Raw genomic sequence first — 27,446 nt, forward strand, 5'->3', positions numbered from 1 at the left:
CGAGGACACCACTCTGCATTTGGCAGGAGCAACAAAGCTGCAACACACCGACAGCCTGGAGGTCAGTGTGACAGAATCTGTTGAATTGAATGGAGACGTTGAATATTTTGCTCCTGCAGAGAAAGTTTCAAGTGTGAATGGAGATGTCTCCACGATTGCACCAGATGATAAATTACCCTCAGTCAAAAACCAGGACAAGAAATCTCCTGCTGATCAGCCAAGCGCTGCTGAATCAGATACAAAAATCACTGAAAATGGAGAAAAGGAAGAATGCCATCCGTCTGGCAAAGAAGGATATATTGGACATGACCCACATGATATCAAGACAAATCAAAAATCTCAGGAAATGGTGATGCCCAACCAGATAAAACAAAGGAATCTGTCAGTATGCCAACAAAAACTGATTCACCAAAAAAGAAATCTGATGTCACTGCTGCAAAGTCATCAAAAGTAGTGATCCCTCCATTGAAGCTGGGAACAGGTGACAAAAAGACAAATGGTACAGACAGGAATATAGTCTCACCTCAAAGGAGTTTTTCCAGCTCCTCTTCCATATCAAGAAGCAGGGAGAGGCTGACTTCTCCCACTGGAAGAAGAGGGTCTCTCGACTCGAGTCGTGGCACATCACCGGCAAGGAGCAGTAGCGAGAGCCTACCAAAGAAGACTTACACGCCGTCCAGTTGGCGGACTGACAAACCTTCATCACCTCCAGAGTCCAAAGACAGGGGAGTTCTATCCCCTAGAAGAAGAGCAGATTTGCAGATCTTGCCACCGAAGCTGAATTTTGCAGCAGTGAAAAGCAAGATAGACACTGGCAGGAAGCTAGGTGCCAAGAGAGATGACAAGGATGGGGATGACAGCTTTCTCAAGCCTGAACCTCTCAGTCAGTCTTTTCCACCTGCCAAGAGTGCTGATTCCGCAGAGAGATCAAGTACTTTCTCCAATAAGCTGTCAAAATTTGAGATTTCAAGTGCAACCTCTAAAGGTAAGAATTGACTATCATAAGTCAGGAACTTCAGTCTATTTTAAAAACAAATTTTATTTCATTCAATACGAATGAAACAGATACAGTACCTGCATTGTAAGTATAGGTTACCACAAATGTGTCTGTTGTCTCTTCTCCAGTCAAGCAAAATTCCTGATGTCTTTACACACATCCACATCTGGTGGTTTGATATGTTTGAAGAACATATACTTAAAGACTCAGGAACTTTGAAAGTTGTATGTACCGTATGCTAGGGTCAGGGAATGCAGGTAAATGGTTAAAGAACCCTATTAAAATGTTACTGTTCCCTGCCCGGTACATGTACAATACCTTTTGTGCACCAGAGGGAAGCCACGGTAACATGACTTGGGAACCATGGTAACATTTACCGGTTTACCGTCCCTAACAAAACTGGTCTCATCTACACAAGAATGTTAGGGAAGCCTAACACCTTACAACAATCCATTGCTTGGATTAATGGTTAACTATTGACACAATAACATCCATCTACATTTGCCTTGATGTGACAAAATGTACATCCAGTGAAAAAAGTTATTTGAATCAAGAAATCTATATTTATTGCACAGTCTGGGCTACTATGTTGATGACCATTGACAAACACCTGTTACATACCGGTATGTGTGTCATTGACCAGTGCTTGTTGTTTGATGTTTTAACACATGTACATGTAGTATACTTTATGTCTACATTGCTCATACTCAAGGAATATTTGACAGTAAATGACAGTGAAAATTTGGGTGTCACTGATCCTGGTCTTGCTTTCTTAATGCTTCATTTTAAAGCCCCAATAGCTGCGAATTTTATGCATTATTTCCATAATTTTATTTTCAACCTAAAGTTAGTTTATGTAAATGTGCTAATTAAAGGACATGTGTAGAAGTATCGCCGCTTGCTGATTTGGACCATGGCTACACGTTTTGACAGGCTGAATAATAAACAGGTGCCGCACCCATAAAATGGCGCCCCCATGGAAAAGTACGAAAACACAGTATTTCCTGCACATACACATCGTGCTTATAAAAGAAACAAGCATGATGACATTTACTTGAATGCACCACACACCTTGGCCAACATTTTATTGTTATAACCTTTATTTTCTCTGTCATATGGTCAGTTTTTAAAAATGGCGGGAAATCGAAAATGGTGTTAAAACGTTTGAATTTACATGCAACGTTCGACACTTATGACAGTGTTATACACTGTTTTAGTCTTAATGGGTCTCATTCAAAGAAAACTCTTGGAAAACTGAGGATATTTTGAGATCGGTTTATCACGCATTCGCAGCTATTGGGGCTTAAGATTGTAATCAGATTTGATAGCCAGGTATTCATACTTTGTGAAACTTTTCATTTGACTCTGATATTTATTGACCTGTGAAAATGTGTAATAGTGTAAAAAGGAAACAAGCTGTTGTCCAGTTTGATGAGCAGTCATTCTAAATAATGAAGACACCTTAGTTTGTAGATTTGATACCTGTCAAAATTTAATATTTATAGAGATTTTGCTTTACTCTCTACTAGTACAAGTAAAGCAAAACTCAGGATGAGAAATTGCCTGCATTTCACTGTCAGCTGAACTGTTTTTTAAATGTACCCCATTCTTTATGTGTCATGAATCCAACTGTAGCTGTCTTGTCTTTTACTGTTGTTGTATACACATAGGTCAACCTGTGCCCAGTGCAAAACTCAAGGCCTTCATTGAGGGTAGTTCATTCTGGAATGAAATCCGAGGTACAGAGCCTCTTAATCTTCAAAATCCCATCACTGATCATCATAACACCAAAAAAAAGATAAATTCATAGCTGAATCTCCCTTGCTAATTCAGCTGCCTTGTTGACTGACACAACTCAAAATACTAACTTGCTTGAAAACAGTCCACATCATCAAGACCTAGAATAGTTCCTACTCCTCTGCCGTGAATCTGGTGTAACCTATTTTAAACTTTGTCTGCAAGCCATTTCAAAATTTCTAACGCCTAGAATCTGACTCACACACCTTTTCTATTCTATCAAGATTTACAACTTAATGGCTCTGTGATTAAAATCTGGGGAAGTCAAAAGTGGAAAACCTCTCATGACTAAACACAAAAGTAGTTTTATCATTAGTGTAGTAAAACCACAAAGTGTATTGTAGTAGACCTAAAACCAAAAAGCCTGTTTGAACTTGGCTCAAGTTTTTACGCAAGACAGCTTTAAACCAGAACAATTGAGCAGCTCTGTTATGGCTTGTGAAGGTCTCATCACTTTGTCTTCATCACTTCTTTTTCACAACCTGTCCACTTCATTTTATGCAGCACACAACACACAATGTCACAAACATTCTCTTTGCTCGTCTTTACCGCACAATACACAATATTGCAAACATCAACTGTGTTGCTTTGTTAGATTTGTGATGTTCTTGTTCTGTGTGTGATAATTCATCTAAGTTTTGTTCACTGTGTGTCTTCAGTGTTGTACATCTTTTGTAATGCAAGGTAGGTAGATTTGTGAAAGCTTGACAAGTTTTGCTGTTTCATGAAAGTTGCATATGCAACCTCCAGCAGAGAGCAGCAAATCTATATTACTGCCATAAATATCATATTTGCATGCAGACCTCTGTCAGTGTTATTGCCACCTTCCTGTAAACTTAAAATACTCTGAAGATGTGTGCTGTGCTTAAACAGCTGTCAGTACTCTGTGCTGACCTTGACTCCTATGGCCTTATGGAGTGAACTACATTGCATGCTGATTACACCTTTTTGATCTGTTTGTTTAAAAGTTGCCGTGTTGTGCTCGCATTTTGTCTTTTTACTTGATCAATACAGAGTGTTACCCCTTGACATAACATCTCTGCCCCCTGAATGAATCCCTGTGGCGTTTAATTCATTGATATTAGACTTAACACATTCACCCCTGTACCTTGTTTTGTTTCAATTGTTTATCAAAAGTCGGGTCAACACACCGGGAAAGATGGGCTGGATGTGAATGGGGTCAACTTATGTGTTACAATGAGAACTTCGCTTGCTGTGGTTTTGTTTGATTGGTTAATCAGACATCATCATTGGCATCTTCAGACTCACTCCCATTCATTACGTGCATCCTTCTTAAATTAAACCACACCACATCTCCATTATCTCATATACGTCAGGTTCAAAGCCAATCAACAGGACAACGCAGGCCCTGCGGAGCAACGCCGCCACCACCAAGACAGGAGAGAGACGAGGTAGTTCCTCCAGCATTGCATCTGACATATCACAGAAATCAGACATATCACGTGGGTCCAGGAGATCATCCACATCCTCACCCAGGGGTGCAATAGGTGGTGGTGCTAACAATCCCATTCCTCTTAGACTTCAAAGTAAGGAATGCATCTCACTTGCATGGCCTTCTTGGTCTCTTATTCCTTTCATTTCGGTGTTCCTTATTGACTGTGGTTGTTGTTTGTGTTTGATAAATAACTATACTGGAGTGAAGTGTTGTGATACCCTGACTTTACCAGTAGATTGATTTCATGAGTTCATGCATGGTTCAGTGATGATGCATGCAGCATGTAGGTAATGCATAGTCTTTGATTTAACGTCTACTCAGTGAGCGAGTGAATGTCTTTGTGTAAGAGAACAAACACAGTGAGAGGGGGGAGTGGTAAGGAGGGTGTTAGGCATATGTTAATGTAAAAAAACCCAAGGAATTATGTACAATGTAAATTGTAATGCTACAGATTTACCCACCTTTTCTACTTACCCGTCCAAGATGTTACAGTAACAACAATTTTACTTCAGACAAACCCATATTAGATCTATGGTGCCACAAATCATGGAGTGTATAGATGGGAAGTAGATAGATGTTAGGTAGATGATGTAGTTTCAAGAATGTGTTATGAAAATAGCCAGAAGCTACTGATTCAGAAATACATGTATGCAGAAAAAAGGCAGGTGTCTTCACCATCACATTGGCCTCAACTACATGTACAACTCTACTAACATGTACATCTGATTGCAAAAAAATTGCTTTTTGTTTTCTTATTCATTGCTGCGTGTACATTTGTATGTGCATTGATCAAATTAAAAACAGACTAATTACTAATTTTTCATTTTCTATTACGTTGACTGGTTAGCCAAAAAACCCAAAGGACGTTCACTAATACCCTACCGAAGTAGTAAGTAACATTCTGTGCGTTTGGAATCATTCTTAATACACAGATGTCACTGTGATACACAGATTGAGTGGATGTCACTGTAACACACAGCCTGACTGGCACTCACGTTACTGACAATGATATTAACTCGGTGCACACAAACTCTCCACACTCAAAAGCCTTTAAGGGTTATCCTTCAAGGAGTCTAGCAATAATGATTGGCAACCATTGTGTACTGTTTAAACTCATATGAATTGTTTTGTTGATGTATTATTGTTCAGTTACTTTAAGAATTGAAGCACAGAATCAGTGAAAGCCCTGTAATTGTCTACCCTTTGATATTGTTCATGAGTACGTAAAGATATTCTCCATCACTTTATTTTATGTGTGTAAATGAAGAATGTTGCACACTTCAACAGTAGATAACCAGCATTAAGATGTACCCTATTTCATGTGTTGTCTTCTCTTTTTTTATTTCGATGTCAAACCTTCAACCCATCCTACATGAGTTTCAAAACTAGATTATCAATTTGTGTCACAATTGATGGTAATGTCATAGGCACATTAGTGTGTGTTAATTTGTTGTACTTTATTGTTTTAATTTATTTATATTTTAATTTATATATGGTCACCATTTTAATTTATAAATCATCTTTCTGTCATGAAGAATCTAAGAAGATGGTAATGTCAGTATTGTGATGAGAAAATGCACATGTGAAGTTTGAGAAATGAGAATTTTGATTGATATATTTAAGTATTAAAACCATCTGTTGACTGAGTCGATTGTTAGGAATTTGAAAGTGCGTGTTGGCTTAATATATGCAAACCGTTACAAACAAACTGTCTCATGCCATAAGAATTTTTATGTTACAGTTAGACCTGATTCATGTGAAAGGGAAGCATATACTATTATTGTTTTTGAACTGTTTTTGCCCCTATTTGTGTGGTCAGTTTTAATCCGTATGAAAGCAAGTGGGTATATAGCACTGAAGAACAGTGAAGAAAGGGTTGTTTGGTTGGTTGGTTGAATCCAAATGTGCCAGTCTGCACTGCTTCAAGTGTGCTCAATGTAGGTAAATACCAGACTGAAAGATCTGTCACTCGAGCCAGGTGCTCTCTACACTCCCCCTCTTACATAGACAGCGCCCTCAAGAGACGGATCTTTCAGTCAAGGTAAATAGATGCAACTGTAATCAGAAATAGCACATGCTGCACAAGCAGCCGCACTGCTTTAAAAATGCTAATCCAAGCAGAAACAAAACACTAGTGACATTACCAGGTTCTTAGCTCAGCACAATTCTTTTCTTTCATATTGTAATCCCCATCCACATTTTACTTTCTCTTTCCATCCATCTTGTTAACTGACTTTTTTGTAGGTACTTCAACAAGTAAACTACGGCCTCCTCAAGCCACGACAGACTCTCGATCTAAGAGCGCAAGTGCTGGGAAAGGAAAACCAACTTCAGCCGCTGCCTCTACCGCCATCACCACCACCACTACTACTACCACTACTACTACTAGTACAACATCCACTAGTAAAGTGCCTATAAGACCTAGTAGTAAAAGTCTCTCTCGAATTAAATCAGCACAAAGTGCCTCTAGTTCCTCTCAAAATGCTGCAGCTTCTAGTGCTGCTGCTACTGCTAATCTAACCACTTCTGCCTCTAGTAAGGCTTTGTCAGCTGGTAAGATATATCTCTATTAGCCTAGAATTACTGCCCTGTAACATGGTCAAATGTACTGCTAAATGTCTAGTCGGCTGTTCTGCTTGTCATATCGAAGCTGTCGTGCATTCTGTGTGTTTTGTGTCTGCCAAATAAAATCCCTACGTGACTTCAAGTGTTAAGTGTTCTCATATGTTACACAGCATTAAAGTTTTTGGAGTCAAGACAGGATACTAGAGGTTAATTACAGTTACAAAAATGAATTTGACTTTTCCTCCAGTACAAAGAACCTTAAACCTTTTATCGCCATCGCATAATGATATCAAAAGATGCCCCAAATTTGTGGTAAACTTTACTTCTGACATAGTGCAAAGCTGCCCCCTACTGCTATTTGAAAAACAATTTAAAATTAACTGAGGAAAGCTATTTCATTTATCCTGCAAGACCCAAAACAAACCCAGTTCAGTCCCAGAGTTTGCTTTCAGGGAGGTACATTAATGTGACACGATTGTCGCCGTAATGGTGTCCTACATGTTAAATGTAAAATTAGCCATAAATGAAAGTATTTCTGCATGTGAGACACTAGTCTATTCTGAATTTTATATATCGCAGTGGAAGTCTGATCATATCACTTATCCACTGTGGAAAAAATTTAGTTTTACCATTGAGGGCGCTCTCCATCCCCTGTCCTGCCATGGCTTCGCTGTGGAACTGAAATGGCACTGGACAAATCTACCAGCAGTGGAAGAGCATCTTATCATATGATCTAATCCATGCAAGAACTTTATAAACAAACAAAAGACTACATTTGCATTTCTGCAAATAAATTAAAACGTTTTGATTTTTTCCTTCTCAGTGGCAAGTGTCTGTGGCATTGCAGTTTTGCATGTACTATATGTCTGGCATGTCTGTGTGTTTTGCCTGTATTTGTCATGCAGCCGTGTATTTGTTCATTTAAGAATGATATTACTTGCATTGTAATGTGTGCATGTCTTGTGTCTGCTTCATTATCTTTGTACGCATCAGTATTTTTTCAGATAAGGAGAGAAAAAAGTTGCATATTTTTAATAAAAAGTTGCCTCACTCTGAACAAACAAAGTGACTTAGTATTGTGTTCTTTTTATCATTTTATATATCATATGCTGGAATTTCTGTGAATGTTCAACTGTTTTATAAGTTGATTTGAATATCTTGTTGAAATATGATTATGCAAGTGGATTATATTCAGAGAAGATAAAAATGCTATTATGTCATATCAGTGTGGTGAATTCAAGTTTGACTTCACAATATGATGATGGCATGTGGTACATACTTTGGCCATTTCACAGTGAGAAGAGGATCTGAGCATGGGACGCAGTCTACTGCTGGTGCAAGACAGAGGCCATCATCAGGACGGGTACTTCCAGCAACTCCATCTACGACTAGAAAACCAGCCGGTGAGTGAAAAAACAAAAACAATTTTGAAGGATTCTGAGGTGGTAGTTGGTGGTGCTGTTATGTATACAGGTGCATATGTCCATATGTGTAGCGTGCCATAATGTAGTCTAGAATCTGCATCAGTCATGTTGTGGCTCTGCACATCCCAAAGAGCCAATGGATTTGCAGAGCCACGAAATGATGGCTAGATGCTAGACTTGCCATTGTCTGTATTTTGTGTTAACAGAGTTCTGTTCAGGAGTGTGTATGAATAGATTTGAATATTCCGTGACTTTGACAGGGGAAGATTCTTTCATTGAAGTGTACTTTCACATTTGTGTCCTTTTTATGATCATCTGCCTTTATTTCTCTATGATAACAATGTTTCATGTACATGTGTTGTATATGTACATGTCACGATAGAACTGTCTGCACCTATGGTTGTTTGATATGCTGAACTGAGTTTCTGAGTTCATTTTGACTTTACAGTTTCTAAGGCTAGAATCTCAGTGATGAGTTTTCAGGTATAATGAAACAAATTCAGTTTTAGTGACCCTGAAATGCACAGCTAGCTTCCAGACTAGTTTTGCCTATGATATGATATGATATATGATATGATATGATATGATATCATGTGATGTGATTGATGTGATGTGATATGATGTGATATGATATGGTATGATATGATATGATGTGCTATGATGATGATATGATATGATATTGATATGGTATGATATGGTATGGTATGGTATGGTATGGTATGATATGATATGATATGATATAGTGTGGTATGATTAGCATGATGTGACTAAATTGATGTGGTGTCATATGACGTCATGTGCTGAGTTTGTAGATTTGAGCAGAGTATGCACTATATTGTGGCCAAAATTTTGCTGATTATCGCTATGATTGTTCACAGAATAGTGACTGGTAAAGCCATCAAAATAACATCTCCTATAGAACTCTGTTAGTATGTGAGAGATTTTAGAGACAGGCTAGTTGATGGGTAGTTTGGGATTATCAGTCAGACAGTGTTTTCTGTAACCTAATCATGATGAATATCATAGGAGCTGATGTTTGTCTTCGTGCCTTTCCTTATTGATAGGGCTCTGCCCCTGATGGGAGAAAAATTCCATGTATGCATACAGGGTACATTCTGTTGGTCTGTTGTGTATTCTCTTTGTATGCTGTTGAAAGGTAGTCTGACACATACAAATGATCTACTGTGTCTAGTTGTGTTGTTTCTACCTTACGATACCCATTCTACAAACCTCTCTTTTCAACACAAATTCATAACACCTGTCAGTCTACCATGCACTAACTGAATTGAACTTTTGCCAGACTAAACTTTATAATCGTGATTCATGACAAGGTTCATCTTCAGTGACATGAATCAGATAATTGAAAGACATATACATTTTTTAAGTGATAGATACTTTTGAAACCATTGAATAATGTAAAAGTTGATAATAAACTAATGCAATTGGATAGACAAAGCTTCCTAGCATCCTAGTTTAATCTTAAATCATCACTGTACACTGGGCCAGTTTAGTTTTCTTTCACAATGATGGGACATGTAAATGGGGAAGTGAGGGTTAAAAGTTCAGTCCATTGATACCCAACATTTGTTGTTATGTTCTATTTTTGATGGTGAAATAACACAGATGAAAGGACTGTTTTCTAGTCTCGTTGCCATTTTGTGACCCACTAAACTGTAATGGAATGCTCTTATTTCTCATGGGGAAGTTGAAAAATACCATTACATGCACTGAGGTAAGAGAGTTGACCATTAGATCTTGGATGAGGTGGCAGTCAAAAATTGAAAAAAAAACGAAGCTGGCTAAAACATTTTCTGCAAAAGACACTACATACATCACTCTCTATGAGAAAAAAAAGTGTGGAATTCTTGGGAAAAAATCTGTCCATGCCATGTAAACCTCAAAAAAATTGTCAAAGTCTTGGAATGTCAAAAAAAAGATGCATGTCAAGATGCTGACCATTCCCCTTCCAAAGATCTGCTGATCCGTCCCTTACTTGTTTCTATTTGCGTTGGGCAGCTTCAGGGGGTCAGTTGTAATGGCAGACAACCTCAGTATAGCTTGCTGGTGTGCAATGAAGCATGCCAGACGCCTTCTGTCAGACACATGGCATGCTGGAATACAATATTTTTGTCTCGTGCAGGGTCAAAGTTTAGTGGCGCTTCTTGGGACAGTCAGTCCAATGATTACCATTTCATTGATTTCTTGATGTAATTTATGGAAGGGTCAGACATTTCAGAGTGTACCTAAGTTTTTTGTGTTTGGTTCGTAATTGTACATACTCATGAAAAGTGGATGATTTGAGTGTGCAATGTTCGATAGAATATGTGGAGGAAGGCAGGATGAATGAGGTAAATTTTTATCAGCAGTACATGTAATATGGAGATAGGAATCTGTGCTCAAGCTCACAGAGTCACTTACGTTTAAAATTTAGCATTTTGATTGTAAATTTTTGCAGTTGTTGATTGACCTGCAGCTATGCAATTTTATGTGTCATCTTTTATTAATGTGAATGTATGCTTTAACACGCCCATATACACAGAACATGAATATCGTTCCAATATTAGCAATACAGTTATGGAGTTAGAAACAATAATTGAACTGTCAGTGGTGAAAACCAAGGTACCTTACAGCATATTTACACAAGACAGTCTGTCATCTCCAGGGGCTTTGGCTGTCCATCCGAGGCCATACAAACTGTATCACAGTGTGAAGCATCTGTCAATGGCACACTCCTTACTGAAAGCAAAGAACCTCAGCATCAGCCTTAAAAGTGTACCCTCAAGTTATGATGCCCAAGAGGCCGGACATGTTTGTTTCTTATACATTAGACTCCATTCCTATTCACCGCTAGGTTAATAGTTTAATCTACCGAATTGTGTTTTCATGGAAAACAATGCAATGGAAAAACAAGCGTTAGAATCTCCTTTTCGGAGTCTGGAGCAATACTATTTTCTCATCTGGGGTGATTTAGGTCCAAAATTACAGGGAGAGATTCTGAATGATATATGGTAGTCAGCTGATAAAACAATACAGAACCATTTGTGTTGGTTGAGACAAAACAGTTACAAACTTGACACCCTTTGTGAGAACCTTGGGCATATTGTGATATCGTTGTAATGCCCATGGTCTGTATATTGCTGGCATTAACACAAGAAAGAATGCAACCTGTACACAGGCAACTTGAGATGGAGGGATTCACTAGCAGACTTGTCAATGATGTTACCTTCATGAAGTGTTATTGATGGTCATTTTCAGAAAAAATAAACGCATTTTGTTGTCACATTGCAGTCAACACCAAAAGTCACATATCTTATTGTGGCAAATTGTCTCCAGCTTTCTTACAGAATCCAATATTCACCTGAAGCACTCAATTACATGTGAAATAGTAATTTTTGTTAATGATAGGGAATGTTTTTCAAGGTGAAATTAATGTCCTTCTTCTCCATCAGTTAAAGTAAAATCATAATCAGGAGGCCCTATGATTCTGTCACAAAAACTGACCAATGTATGGTGTAACCAGATCTGATGTCTTCAGTGGACAAAGTTAAGGGTACAGCTATGTGATACAAAGTTAATGGTACAGCTACAGTATGTGATATTGTAAGGAATTCAAGCAGCTTTTCCCTATCGGTCATGCTAAAGTAGATTTTGATGGTGGTCCAGTGCAGTGAAGGAAAGAAATCAGATGTTCAATTGGACCATGTGAAAGTCTTTCAGAGGGTATTGCATCATGTATGATGTTGCTTCAGGCATAGTTCCATGGTAATCTCTTCACAGGCTAGACTTCTGTACAGCAAGTTTCAGACTTTGAACTACCACAGGAAATGTAGCTCACACTTATTGAAATTGAAGTACACTGTAAGACATCAACCTAGACAGTATTGAAGTGCAGATCACAGTCTCTTGGAGAGCTATTCAGCTCTAGGACTAATCGCCCCATAGACGAGTGTACAGAAGCAAGAAACACCTCAAGTCTGGAAACAGAATGGCTATAAAAACCACGCCATGTCACATTCCGTGTCCGATTTCACTGTGAAAATTAGCAAGTTCATCTATCATGCAACCGTCGATCGTTCCCTATCATTCTAAAATTTCATACCTGATACTTTATCTGATTCAAAAACGCTCGTTTCATGGACTGTGACTTTTGGCGAGGTGTCCGCGAATTCGGACGAAAACTCACAACGAAACGAGCGTTTGTGAAGCAAATCAAGTACCAGGTATGAATTTTGAGAATGATAGGGAACGGTCGACGGTTACATGATAGATGAACTTGCTACTTTTCACGGTAAAATCGAACGTCGAAGATGACATGGCGGCACAATCCCTATACGAAATGGACATTTCATTTCCTGATTTGGGTTGTTTCTCGCTTCTGTACACTCGTCTATGGGGCGAATAGTCCCAGAGCTGAATAGCCCACCAAGAGACTGTGTGCAGATTCACAAATACAGTCAGGTTGAGTTGCTAGCTCATAGAACACTGTCAGGTAAAAAAGTTTATGAGCATGCACAAGAAATATGCTTGAGGAAAACAAATTTAAGAGGAAAAAATATTTAGTGTTTGCTTCTATTGTATGGTATATCTTCAATATACCCTTGTAGTGACATATTCATAAAATCATTTAGAAAATTAACTATTTCTTGAATGAATTTTAATAATTATACTTACCGCTTCTGTTGTGATGCAAAGGAGATCTGTAGAAAGAAGAGATATTTTAACATGATATCAGTCATAACAATTTCACTGAATAAAATCTGTCTGTAACTTGTTCAAGATTCTGTGGAGAATTTTCAAGCAATAATCCAGTGCTGTACGTCTTGCCATTGTATCTCTGATATTTGCTCACATTCTGATCTGTATTCTGATAAGACTGAAAAGGAGACAAAATGACATACCACGAGTAATTATCAATTAATTGATAAAACAAGAACAGAAAGATACCATCAGTAGGGTTCATGTTCACATATCTGAGTAATGGCTTTTAGCTCTGAGAAATGTTTACTTTGATGACAGATAATCCCATCAGCTTGCAAAAAAGTAACAAAAAATGTGGTGTCAGTTTTGATTGAGGAACGCCGTCCACAATACTTTTCCCAGCCTTTGTTCATTGTAATATTGCATTTTTTTGTACAATAGATTGCCATTTCTGTAACCATTATTATTTTGAAAGGTGATATATTACTTATCAGCACATGTTTACATGCTAACATGACCAATGCTAGGATAAAATAGTTTGGATTTTCATTTTACCACTGTCGAGAAATCTCACAGGGGAACCATATCACCAGATTTTGGTTACTTATCCATTTGACCCTTTTCTTACCATTTCCCCTGTCTTTATCAGGTTGAGTTGATTTAAATTAGTAAAACATAACAACCTGGGCCCTTACATTTTATGTCAGATTGTTTCTGATTTCCACTGACTTGTATCATTCAGATTGACCACTTTGCGTCGGTGTAGCACGTGCACCAGTGCTCGGCCCAGGCCGACATAAAATAAGCAATGTGGACATGCTGCATCGGCCTAGGGCCAACGTAGTTAGGTCCCGGCAAGAAGGGGGTTCAGCGCTGACGCAAAATTTACGTTTGTAATATATCAATTACTGTTCTGAAATTAAAATCTTTGAAAACAAACAATAAACAACACTACTGTCACAACAAATTGTAAAGAAAGAAAACTGAAGCCAGTTGGTTGCCATCAACTTAAAACATGTGGTTTTAAATATGCCCATAGCACAATATCGTGTCTTCAGGACAATGTAACATTTTAAGAGCCACAGTCGACTCAGTCTATTTTATGATCAGTTCTTGGTATTATTTTTAGCATCTATCAGTGAGTCCCATGAAAGCAAGACAAGCTGTTACTGTAAATGAGTCGTGATTCACCATATGTTTGTTGTCATCAGTTCTGCCATGTGCTTCTTGAGGATGCATGGTTTTAAAACAGTGCCTCTTCTCCGTTGGTCAAAACACTATCATAATGTTTTGCTGACCATCAAGGGAACGTCTGGTCACATACCATGGCTCTGCATAGAGTCGTCCAGTGGAGCCAAGACTTACAGGAGGGGAAAGCTTGCTGCTGATTGATAGAAACCCTTCATGGATTGATCTTGCATGATTGGTGTTGTCGGTGGTTCCAAACAACTTTTATTGTTAGTGAAGAATGTATGAAGCTCACTCTTATTTCTAAGGTGTGTGGTATGATCGCTTTTAGCAACGCAGAAAATTTGAAAGTGACGGCAAATTGATTATTTGTGCAGTACAGATCTGTAAGACCTCACAGGATGTGAATGATAGCTTTTGTAGGGTGTAATTGTTACTAAACTGGTTGATATTTCAAAATTCTCACAGATATATCAAACTTTGATGCAGTTTGTGCCTACAAAATTGGCTGGAAGCCATTTAAAATGGTTCTCTGGTGAGATCAAGTTTGCGATACAGTGTAAACCCAAGCTAGAATTACAAGTTAGTTTATGAAAAAGATATGAGGAAAAGTACTCGCGTACTTCCAGGAGGTCTTGACTTTGGACTTCATTTCTTTTAAGAGTCAAATCCATGTCTGGGATTATCAGGGATTCTGTCATTAAACCTTATGTCCTTCTGTGATAGCTTTATAATCATACTAAAAATGTCCATAACGGGCGATCTTGACTTTACTTTATACGAGATCTTTTCAACTTATGACAACCATTCTTTTGCTAATATCAAACTACATGTATCATAGAAAATTCAACACTATCATGTTATAATGCAGCAACTAGCTCTTGTGTCAAACTTACTTGAAAGTTTGAAACAATGAAGGGCTAGATACTTGGTAAGTTATGTCAAAGTTGCAGGGTTTTCTCTCGACTGCGCAATTGCGCAAATTAAGCATTTCGAGCCATTTTCTGCCCTTTAAGTTACTGACAGTGCGAAATTGCATAAAAACACAGCAAGCAAATACGTCCATATGATGGTGACCCAACCGCATAGTGTAGTGACCTGTGAATTTGCTGTTGTTTCTGCCCCTAAAATGTCAAGTCTGCCCCCAATTTTGATGACTGGGGCAGAAATTTCCCCTTTCAGTGAACATGCAGAGAAAACACTGAAGTTGAGGCCATACATCCCTGAAAAATACAGTCCTTTTGAACTTGAGTCTGGATTTACTGACCAAATCAAATCCATCATGATTTTGTTGTAAATGGCTTCTGAAGGATATTTATGTTTATAAAAACTCAAATAGATTGTGATTCAAATTCTTACCCTCTTGGAGTGCAGTCAGCAGTGCTTTGCTTTTACCAGGTATTTCCTGTAATGGCCTGACACAATCAGGCACTTTCGCACAGCTGTTCATGGGACAGATGTACAGTTAGAAAGATTGGAAAGCAGAGTCATCATTGAAACAATATCTGGTCCATTAGATAAGAATGTATCCCAGCAAAATAAAATTCAAAATTTATTTACAATAATTGTTACCAGACATTATTCCTATTGACTTCAAAACTGTTTGCATCTGAGGTTTAGATCAACAAAACAGTATCGTGCAATCAGCAAGAAATTTCATAAACAAGTCACATTTCTTGTAACAAAGTAAATATGACAGATTCTTGATCTCGACACCAAGTGATATGAAGGATTGTTTTCCTGTGGTGATGCAGTATATACCCTGAGGTTGAATAACCCAATACACTATGGAATATATATGCTATGTTTTGATATGCCATGCTGAGATGTCAAATCTAGAAATCAAATAAAGAAATGATATCCTGACTGAAATTGATTCCACCATTGTCTACAGAGAAAATGAATATTTCTAATTAGTCAATTTATTGCAATCATACATTAAACAGACATGTTATTGACCTTAACTTGTCATTGACCCTAGCCAGTTTCATACTGTAGCATAGCTGTTAAATTACTGTGTGCATGACTAATATTAATGGTTGATTGTTGTAGAGAAATATTAACCTTGAGAGATCTGACACAGTAGACATTCCACAAGAAGTCAGCAACCATCAGTTTTGATCAAAACATTCAAGAAAGGTCAAGTAAAAACTGCCAAATCGGAAGCCAACACACTTTATTTTTCTTATTTTTGTAAGTGAAAATTTTAAATTATCTTTGCAATGTGCAAGATCAATAAACATTAGAAATATTAAAATGTAGGTTTGCTTATAAATATATCTTTAGTTTTATACGTAAAGGCCAATCTGGAAAAATGCCAGTTACAACTTTCTCAGGATATGAAAATCACCGACACATCACAAGCAGCTGCTGGAAATGTTATTAAAAATTGTGAGAACAAAAAAAGCAGCTGTCAAGTTCCGATGCTAGTCTTGTTTACAATACATATTGATTTGATTATCATGGTTGCTTTTGTCTTAGCCTTACCTCCCTATCATGTAAATGGTACGTCCTTATTAGACATGAGCCAAGCTCTAATAGTAGATATATGAGAAGGAAACATCATATCAGTTTTGCATGCAAGCAATTTTATCTCGTCATCCACATTTCTAAGATGTGAGAACAGAAAATAATCTTGAAGATTGGAGGAAATAAATTTTCTGCCCAGTCAGTTTTCACTCTGAAAGTTGGTAGTATAACTCTAAGTGAGGAATGGAATGATCAAGATGTGCTGTCCCCACCTCTTGTTGAATAGTTCATTCCAAAAACAACAGCAAACTTAGAGACCACTGACAGCTCACACATGTAAGTGATACAGACGCTGTTTAAAGGGACTTTAAACTCTCAACACACACCAGACAAAGCCAGGACAAAGGGATTGAATGTACATGGGCATACCAAGCCTTCACTACCCAGGCTCTGATTTCTGGCTGAATTTCTTTTATCAAGCATTGAATGTTCAGAAACATGCTGACTCTGGTAATCACAGGTAAAGACTGGACTTTTTAATTTATTCACTGATATTTTCTACTGTAAATTTTTTCTTAGGGTACATTAATCTTAGTGAGTCTGTGTATGTTTAATATGGATTCAACCTACAAAGAAATTTGCTACATAAGTTAAGCTTGGATGAGTTTGGAATACAAATTCTGTTTGTGTAGTCAAGAACTCTGTGAACTTTGAGTCATATTTTTATTCAAGACATTCAACACCAGCTATTGTATTGGTTATGTTGGTATTGCTTTTTTTGTTTTGTTTTTTCACATTGCGAATGTGGTACAACATGTATTTTGCCATCACATAAGTCCTACAAAACTATCAGTATGCCGTTATTTATAAACCATGAATCTGGATATTAACCACTCAATTTATTTGGTATCCTTGTAAAAGGTTCATGAAGTTGGAAGCATTTTACATAATATTTTGTGTTCTTTATCTTTGCGTCTAATCTATGTCAGATTACAATACTGTCACTTCACTCCGTACACAATTGTGATAAATTTAGAATTACATCAAAAAAGTTTCAATAGAGTTCAAGCAGCTTTGATACCATTTTACTATCTGAATACTGCAGATATGGTAGCACCTATCATATCTACCTAATGACACATTAGTGTCATTCACAAGATGTTTCATCATCAGATGATGAATAAGAAATAGCTGTTGTATGAGCCACAGTGCTCACATGTGGTGAATATCATGATATGGGATTTTATGCTCTCTGTTTTGGAATAAACACAGATTATAATTTCAGGATTACCGATAACCTTTTTCAAGATGTATAACTTCTGTGACATCAACTGACTAGAAAAGAGGAGGGTAAATCTTCACGCAATTAAAATTCTTAGTATCATCTTTTGCTCCAAAGGGGGCTTGGAATTGGGAACAATCGTGTCCTTGTGCTAATCCCACATGGTGCCTAGACTGTCTGCCAGACCAGGTATAAAATCATTCTCGCAACCAGAGCATATTTCCGCTCCGCTGACTACGCAAAAATCTCTTGACGGGTAGCGCTGAGCTGTTGCCGTAAAGAGGCCCGTGGTTTACGACGATGAGGTATAAAATCATTCAAAACTTGTAAAGTTTAATATCAGCGATTTCAAATATCGTTATCTGCCCTTTTAATGTCAAAGACTTGATGCATTAGTTACTGAACAAAACCTTTATAACTTGCAACATTTTTCACTACCCAATTAATGCTGGATGATTCCTGTAGTGTAGGTCAGCATTTAATCATCTCTTGTACTGTGCCATGTGGTGTTTAAAAAAGGGACGCGTGACCCCAGGGATCAAACGGAAGCAGCTGACACAACTCTGAATTGAATTAGCAGGGCTGGCGTGGAGGGGGGTGCCAAACCAAATGTGCAGCCAAAAGTTCTTGCCTTGAACAAAGGAATGATTAGATGGGAAACGACATGTAATCAGACAGGTTCCTAATACTGTAAATTCAAGATCAGAAAATTCACAGATCAATGAAAGAAGTAGAAAAATTCTGTTTCCTCAGGTGCACATCTTTGGTAAAATGTTAAATCTATGCTGTGGAAGAGGTTTATATTCTCTAATATTTACATAGACGATCGTAAGTCTTCATAAAGAAAGAGATATGAAACCTGACATTATTGATTAAATTCTTGAAGGTACCTCTTCCTCAGCTGATTATCTCTCATGTCTTGGAAAATTTCCTAAAAATTTCTAATATCAAAATTTACTGTATCATACCAGACTTTTTGTTTTGTTTTGTTTTGTTCAGTTTTGTTTTGTTCTTTTGGGGGGAAGAGCCAAGAAACAGTTTAGAGATTCTAAATAGCCTCCCCCCCCCCAGGAAGGAAAGGTGAGCGGAAAAGACAACCACAACAGAAATATCAACAAACTTGTGTACAGAATTACTCAAAACACTGAAAACAAACTCAGTTCAACACAGTATGGAGGTAATTTATGAAGCCAAGATTAGAATGAAGAGTTTCAAGCTAATTGAGTTTTAATCTGTCACTGCAATCATGCAGGCACAGCTGAGAGTTGGTTCCTAGGAGATTTGAGCTCTGTTCTGTTTACTTTCCCACAAACTCTGAGGTTATCCATCTGACCCAGGCGTTATGTTTTCAAAGAGTTACTGTCAGGCCATAGCTTCTGGATTAGTGCAACAAAGATGTCTATATCTCTGGTGGTAGGAGAGATATCTTATCGGTGACTCACTGCCTGGACTGTTGCTTGAAAACTAAATTTGTATTTAACTCACAGGCTGATGTTGTCCCAAGTGGTAACGTGTGTGGGTGTGTGGGTAGAAGTAAAATTCTTGTTATGCAACGTATGTGAATGTAAGACTATCTCGTCCCAAGATTATTATAAATTGGGATTTCTTTAAAGTATAAATATGAACTAATGCAATGTCAATATTGGCTATGCTGATATGATTTCAGTACACTTTTGCCGTATTTATAATAAAAATGAGCAGACGATCTTATGTGATATTATTTGATACAATACCTTTGTCTGTTCGTCTGTGAATATCCTAAAACTGGTTCAGTTATGTTTCATCATTAGAGTCACTCAGCATGCAAAACACCCCATCTCATCACGAATACTGCCTTCTCTGAATCAGTCAACATGTCACAAAAGTTCATTGACACAGGTCTACGTGTCTGACATCTTCAATGTGGACTGTGGTGACTCCTCAGAAATGCACTGATAGCACAGATCCCATAACATCAGCGGGACATATTTTGAAGTTTTGAAATCATTTTCATCGGTGAGACGGCATGTTCAGCTGTACTTTCCGTGTTTTCCCCTTCTGAAAGTTCTTTCCAAGGATGTCCACGTAATGGAGAATCAGTCATGCAATGAGTTAAATGTTACTTTACATTAAGGCTCAGAGTTTAACTTATTGAAAGGTCAGATATATAAATATTGACCACCAAAGGAAGAATTCTTACTGTTAGGCTATCTCTTCATGCTGCCAAACCTAACTCACACCCAGCCATACCTGGTGTATGCCCCCTTCATAAATGGCTTGTAAGTACCCGTTATTCCATGATGTAATTTTGTTAGCTTTTTCTGTTTTTCGGTCATTTCAAGTTTTTAAACTCCAAAAAAGAACTTATCAAAGACTTAATTTGGATAGAGTGAACTAGACAACTCTCACATGTTTTTTCTCTCCAGCGTTCCTACTCTCATTTGACATCCAATATTACCACAGTTAACCATACTTTCTTATATGAGAACAATTTCAATGTTGATGTTTCTCCCTGCACTTTAATGGAACCGTTTTGATAGTTTGTTTTTTCATGGTGACAGTGAATCCACTTTGTTTGTTGACACTCTCAAAATGTTTTACCCTAATCAGCAGAGGTGAAGACATTGCTGGATGGAGGTTTAGTATGTTACAGTGTCTAGCTCCTGTGTTTGACCCATTTAAAACTTGATCATTTACCTGTGATGCTATGAAAGAGGCAAAAATCTTAACACTTTGGAAAAAAACATAGCTTCAAGTAATACTGATATATTCAACATAGGTTTGACATTAGAAATGTCATTTCACCATTCATCGCATTTGAAAATCCTGTTTTTAATAAAAAATGGTTTGTGTTGTCAGTCCCTACATCATGTAGCATAATATATTGAAAACATGGCTAAACACATGTATTTAAAATTAAATTATGCAAATCTATGCATATGTAATCATATTCATGCAGACATGCTCTCTTTTGTGTTTTGAAAACATGGTCATTGTTCGCTGAATATGAATATTGCTTATTGTTAATACAAATAGCTGTTCCGAAAAAGTGTGCATAGCTTATTCTCTGGGTGAAACTGTCCCCTGAAAATTGCCCATCTCTCTGTTTACAATACTCTGCAGGCAGGTTTACTAAATTTCCCCCAACAATAGCTTCTACCGGGGCATCGATCCAGAGCAGACTGCCAACAACAGATGTACATAATGGTCTTTCATATTTAACTTTGTTAGAATTGATTATTGTGTTGCAGAAAGTGCGCGTGAAAAACAGTTAAATCAGTCTCAGTTCCACAAATAATGATCATCATAAATAAAATGAAATTTTATAACATTTCTGGTGTCAAGATTGGAATTATTAACAGGTAATTTAGTTTTGTTGCACATGTGAAGGCCTATAGCCAATTACATTAGCTGCTTAATACACTAGAGAAAGTACACTGACATGACTATCACAGAAGGCACCATTGCATTGATGCAAGAGCACTTTTAGGTACATCATGATTATTAAGTAGCTGAGATCAGACGATCGGATTGAGCATGTCCAGAAATTACCTGTGTGTGTAGGATAATTGTCCATTACGGATATGGATCACATTTTCCTGTACTCTCCGCATCATAGCAACATGGCTACCTGGACGTAGGCTTTAAGTCTGAAACCACCATCCTTGTGTTCCGGCTGTTCCATTTCAGTTTCATTTCAGTTTGTGTTTGTCAGTTTCCTGTGAGCTGTCACCGTGGAATATTTATCACACATTGATTATTCAGCCTTCCTGTTGGCATTTTTCCTGTCGCTGGATATGGTAATCCGTTGTATATACTGTTCAGAGAGGCCATGCATCCATTTGGCCTGCCCATCCATGGAGCCTGAAACAAACCCAGTGGAACAGTGTCATTAAAGGACAATGCAGTGGCGTAAAAAGGGAATCTCTCTTACTGAGATCCATGTTAAGATTCGCCTGGCAACCAAAGGAGCCTTGAGGAAAATCCTCACCAAGACAGAGTGCCGCATATCTACCGGTATGAGAAGTATTTCATTCTTAAACTATGGGTATCAACTCAACAGTAATTGAGCGTTGCCATGTGCCATTCCTGGCAGTCTAGAAATTTTAATGGAAATGAAGTTTCACGCTGGGCCGACATTTATATGCCAAGAAAATAAAGGGGGTAATTTGAAATATTTGACATATTCTTACATAATTTATGGATGATAAATCCTGCCAGGTAGTGTCTCAGAGTTCAACAATCTGGATTTCAAGTTGTGGAGTCTCTATGGAAATGATGAGAAAGTCTGTGATAAAAAACAAGCACCTACAAAATCTTTACCTTGACCTACTTTCCCTCTCAGTATTCAAGATGTTAAACTAACAAGTGATGCTGAAATATTACTAGAAGTTTTAACATGGGCAATTAGTTTCCTCTAATCACAAATTGATTGTTTTATTTGGGTTACTTGTTGTTATTGGTATAAATTTTTAACTTTTCATTTTCTAAATCTGCCAAACAGGTGATGTGTTAGCGTGCGTTTATGCATAGATGTGGAGACAATTGTCTGGCAAATTTTCATAAATGTCACGTTGAAGTACAGTGTAATTCATCATTTCTGCGTGTTACTACTGCCCATTGGCTCCATTGCCATTGTGAAATAATGACATTATTTGCAATATTAAAGGTTTATATCTTACATTAATTTAGCTTGAATATTTCCAAAATCAGTGTCCTATCTTTTTGTTGATGACTTAACCCTCTCAATGACACCTTGCTATTTTGACAACCACAATACAATTTCTACACAGATTTTTGAACACTCTGATTCATTGTTTGGGTAATTAGAGAGAGATTGCAGACAGAAGCTGTGACATAGGTGAACAGATGGGGAGAAATAGAGAGAAGAAAGCAGATTTATTTTCAGCCTCTAAAGCAATTGAAAAGTATCCATGTAAAGGTTAGCTGGGGCATGCTGAGTCTCACTGTGTGTTTCTGGCAAAATCCTGTTCACAAGTTTGCTTTTCTTATTACTTCCATTAAATGTCCATCAGTGTTTCTACACTGCTTTTGTTGTGTACATCACAGTCTTAGTGAATCAGGACTCTTTCAGCCTCATTCACACATGAGCAAGAGGGATGGTCATGCAGGTTAGAAAGGTGGATGTGATTGTCTTGAGTTGTTTAAAGTCAAAGCTGTTTGCAATCACCGTGAAAGTACATACTTTGTGGCATCACACTGCAATACCACCAGCACTGGAGACTAATCGCTAGCATATTTCAACAATGTTGTCCTTCACTGCCGGTTTTACATTGTAATTATCCACGTAAACACTGGGTCCCTTGAAAAAACTGATGTATCTTAATTTTCAGAATCGATGGTTCAATTGATTGGAATTTAGAACACAAATCTGGTGTTCTAGTAAAAAAAACTGATATGTTATCAGACAGTTTGAAACCTGTCAGGGAAAAAAAAACTGGAATAATAATTCAGTGTGAAAGTGATGCAAACAGGATGTAAGGACTAGAGAATAAATTTACATGACATTAAACAAAACCCTTCAGATTTACTTAATAGAAAAACAACATCTGACAGATCTCTCTAGTAGAAGCAGAATAATGAATGAGATGACCTGCTAATGAAGGGACACTGACATGCAGGCTAGAAGAGTTTTGTGACAACAAACCTTCAGTAAAATGCTTTAGATTTCAATGTAAAGTTACCCATCGTGGTGCGTCATAGAAGACAAGTAGTCCCTGTCATATTATACATGCCATGGAAAGGAACGCCGTGTTTTGCAAAATGTTCAATGAACAAAACAGAACCTGATAGTCCTGCAGATGCAATTGCAGTACAGTAGTATGAATTTAATTGCGTCATATCACATGTTGTACAAGTTGCTTTCATTTGACGACAAAAGCTCGGTTTACTTTTCTGAAAAGGACAATGCCCCCGTGGCACGCTGTGAATCATTGCACAGTGGTATCTAACACTTTCAGCCCATCGTTTGCTCCATATTCATCATAACTATTCATCTACTGTTACTGTTTAAGTCAATTTGCAGTAGATCACGCCAAAGCTGTTCGTATGTTTATACTCAAAGGTAGAAGTCCACATAAAAATGATACCTATTAGATTTCATCATGCATTGCAGTGCATCAACTGTGAGATCATTAGATTCACATTCTTTCTCCGGATTTCAAACATTGTAGAGTGTGATCTTACAGTGATGTGCATCCTGGCTTATTCATGCATGTCATGTATTCTATCAATAACAGATCTTTTTCCATGATCTTATTCCAGGCAAAACAATCTTATTTATGCAGGGTTATCCTAGATGTACACTGATGTAGTTTGATTTCCGTATAATCATGTGTTAAAATAATGCAGGCTAAGGTTGCAGAAAGTGCCTCAGAGACAACAATTTGGATTCTCAAACTTTGACGTCTAAGGTCCACCACTTGTTTGGGCTCATTTTGAAGCTCATGGAGGAACTAAACTTTTCATCAGCTCATTTTTGTGAAAATCAAAAATTGAATTTTTTGTCCTAGAGTTAACACAGGGGTGGCAGTCAAGTTTTGAATTTCAATAGTCAGTAAATATCACATAATTCACTCATTAGTACAGAATTTTGCATAGTGGCCCCTCAGTGATTTTTTCTTGTTGATTTCAAAAGGGGGTAATTTAAAGTTTCCTTACGGAAAGTTTGAGCAAACTTTCATTCTTTCAATTTCAAGGTATGAACACTTTAAATGCTGTGAATCTATCAAATTTTAATCAAAAAGCAGTCAGACTGAAAGAATATTCATGAAGATAATACAGGAAAAGGAAAATTCAGCAGAGAAAGTTTAACTGTAATGTCGCTAGTCAAAATGAAGATTTAGGCCTTCTGTTTGCTACTGTTTTGGTTAAGTGTCATAGGTTTGAATGATAACATCATGCTGTCTTTATGATCATAAATGTATATGTTATTGTGAAATCTTCATAACAATTACTTCATTTAATTTATCGTTTTCTTCTAATCCATAATAATATGCCAGTCCAGCAGACTGGGCTAGACTTGTTTCAAGTGATGTGGGTAATATTTGGAATGAGGAAGCCCTACAATTCCATAATGACTGCAATGGACATCATTCTGACCATCCAGTGTCAAAGGTCATAAATTGTACATCTGTAGCTCACAGTTACTACCATTCTTAAAGGAGATGTATCACTGAATACAACAGTGTATGAAATGTTAATACCGTACGGTAGTCATACACAATTCCCATATCCCCAATAGCATTTTGAATGAACTATGCATAATGTCAACCTTGGAGATTTTTCCCTCCAAAGTGCTAACACTGAGACTGGTCCCGTTATCAGGCATCTACACAAAGGAATTCAGCTTCCCTCCCAAATGATTAGTCCCATAAATCAAGTTTATCAAATTTCAAATTTGGTAACTACTTTGCTATTCGTCTCGTCACTGTCTTGGAATTTGAGAACTTCCTACCGGAAATGCAAAAGATGGTTCTTATTTCTACACGAACTCTGAGTGAGAATGAACATCTGTGTTAAAACGTACATGTTTCACAATGTTCAAATCAGCGGATTGTAAATTTTCATTCCTTCATGTGAAGTACCAGCAAATTTAAAACACTGTGTGACATGTACTTCAAGGCTCTACAGAATATATAGTTCATTGAGTTTGACATTACATAGCCTTGCACCTAGCCACAATTTCAGTCTCCAAAAACATGTACGTTTACGGAGTCTTAAACAGCAGCTAGGTACTAGGCTAGACAGGTCTAGTACACCATCCAGTGCATGCAAAGATGGTTTGCTGAATTCAGTCATAAATTATCCCCTTGGGTCATGCTGAAGATGTGACATAGGCATACCTGATTTTCAGATGTAAATCTCCTAAAGATGTACCAGGATCAAGTGTATTATTTGTATCATGGTTGGCAATATAAACACTGGAGATTTTTGTGTGCTGTGAAGTCAAACATTGATGATATTAAGATATTTTTAGTCCACACATTCAGTCACACTTTGCTGTACTGCTTAAAATTAATATGTGAAACATACACGTACAAATAAACTTATAAAAAATTCCATTCAAAGCAAGTAATGTCCTGTATATTTAAAAAGTGTATCAATGGAACAGTATGATTTATATCTTGGACATAATTATCTTTCTGTTTGTTTTTTGCCAAGAAAGTAACATCGTGTAAATTTTAGCCAAACTTTAGGAAAAAGGTTTCAATGAAACACAAATTATGACAGAAATGTGCCTGGGTCAACAGATTTTGACTTCCAGTCAACCTTTGACAAAAACCAGTAGTGTAGCTGAGATACAGATGTCTATAAGGTTGTGTTTAGCCCACTAATACTTAGTTACTGGTATTGTAGTTTTGTGTTTCCTGGGAGGTTCCATAATTTAGCATTAGTGACAGCAACAAGAAATGAGTTTGACTTTCACATCAACAGCAAAGCAAATTGACATAACAGAGGATGAGGAAATAAAATATATTTTACATCCAAATATGATAATGAAACTTTTGCCATAAAAAAACATGGGTACTGAAAACCACCACTCAACATGTTTGCTCAATGCTATATTCGTTTGATGTTCTTGATCAGACAGGAAATAAATGTAGCCTAAAATGTTAAATTTGACATGTGCATTGAACGGAAACTAAAATTCTAGAATTGAGTGACTCTTATTGTAGTAGATAATATGGATTTCTCAACCAGCCATAGAAAGAAGTTTCTGGTAAACACTGATAACAAAAAAGAAAAAGGAAAAAGGAATGATGAATTTTAAAAACATTCTATAAATGTTACAGCTAAAAATAATTTTTGTCAAATTAATTGGATGCTGTATTGAAGAACTGATGTTAAACTGTTGACAGCATTGTAAATTAGTGCATGTGCATGTGACTTCAGTCGTGACCTTAGTATTTACATTCAAATGATGTTTTTGCTGCCAGCTCTACATTATATAAGACCAATTCAGGGATCACACAGTCTATTATTACAGTGCAAGTACAGGCTCCTTATAACCATAAATGCAAACTAGCTTTTGCATGCACAGTTGGTCAATTCTGCATGAACAGATGGTGTCCCGATAGATCAGAGGTGTGGTGGATGATACATTGCACTTTCCAATCTATTAATTTGCCTTGTTTGACATCAAGGCAGGGTTTTTTAGCGTTGCTGTTCCGGAAACATCAAACATGTTGAACAAACTCAAAGGCATCTGTAAGTCTGTAAACTATTCATTCTCTGTGATGTGTTTGTTTTGCTTACCTGTTTTCAGGTGCTTTTGTTCATAACATAATGCAAAACTTGTCACTGTTCCAAATGCAATATGGAACAAAGGGCGAAACATATTTTACAATGACATATAAAAGAATTGTCTCCCCGGAAAGAATTTCATTTTCATCCTGGGCAAGTATGGGCAACATAGCAGGTGTCATCTCTGAATCTAAAAGGCATGGTGTAAGGCAAAGACGAAAGATACCTAAACAGTCAAGGAAAGGTATTCTGTGTCCTGTATTTTTCACATCATAGTCTTGTAAGAAAGTCTTTTGGAGAGGAAACACTCAACAGACTTAGAGT

The 27,446-nt window shown here is 37.3% G+C and overlaps 1 protein-coding gene across 15 annotated transcripts in view; it reads left to right on the plus strand.

Annotated features, from left to right (window-relative positions):
* Nucleotides 1-233: 233 nt before the first annotated feature.
* LOC139130352 (microtubule-associated tumor suppressor 1 homolog A-like) overlaps nucleotides 234-27,446 on the plus strand; it is a 41,348-nt gene continuing 14,135 nt past the window's right edge. The window contains exons 1-6 of one of the 15 annotated variants that reach the window (XM_070696121.1): nucleotides 234-985; nucleotides 2,668-2,736; nucleotides 4,132-4,341; nucleotides 5,098-5,139; nucleotides 6,495-6,803; nucleotides 8,111-8,218. In XM_070696121.1, the coding sequence (XP_070552222.1) occupies nucleotides 388-985; nucleotides 2,668-2,736; nucleotides 4,132-4,341; nucleotides 5,098-5,139; nucleotides 6,495-6,803; nucleotides 8,111-8,218 (1,336 nt within the window). In that variant the 5' untranslated portion in view covers nucleotides 234-387. The remainder of the gene's footprint in view (nucleotides 986-2,667; nucleotides 2,737-4,131; nucleotides 4,342-5,097; nucleotides 5,140-6,494; nucleotides 6,804-8,110; nucleotides 8,219-27,446) is intronic. The other 14 variants (XM_070696126.1, XM_070696125.1, XM_070696130.1 and 11 more) reach the window with 14 other exon arrangements.

This window comes from Ptychodera flava, chromosome 4 (assembly GCF_041260155.1).
Source record: "Ptychodera flava strain L36383 chromosome 4, AS_Pfla_20210202, whole genome shotgun sequence".
NCBI classification, from domain to species: Eukaryota; Metazoa; Hemichordata; class Enteropneusta; family Ptychoderidae; genus Ptychodera; species Ptychodera flava.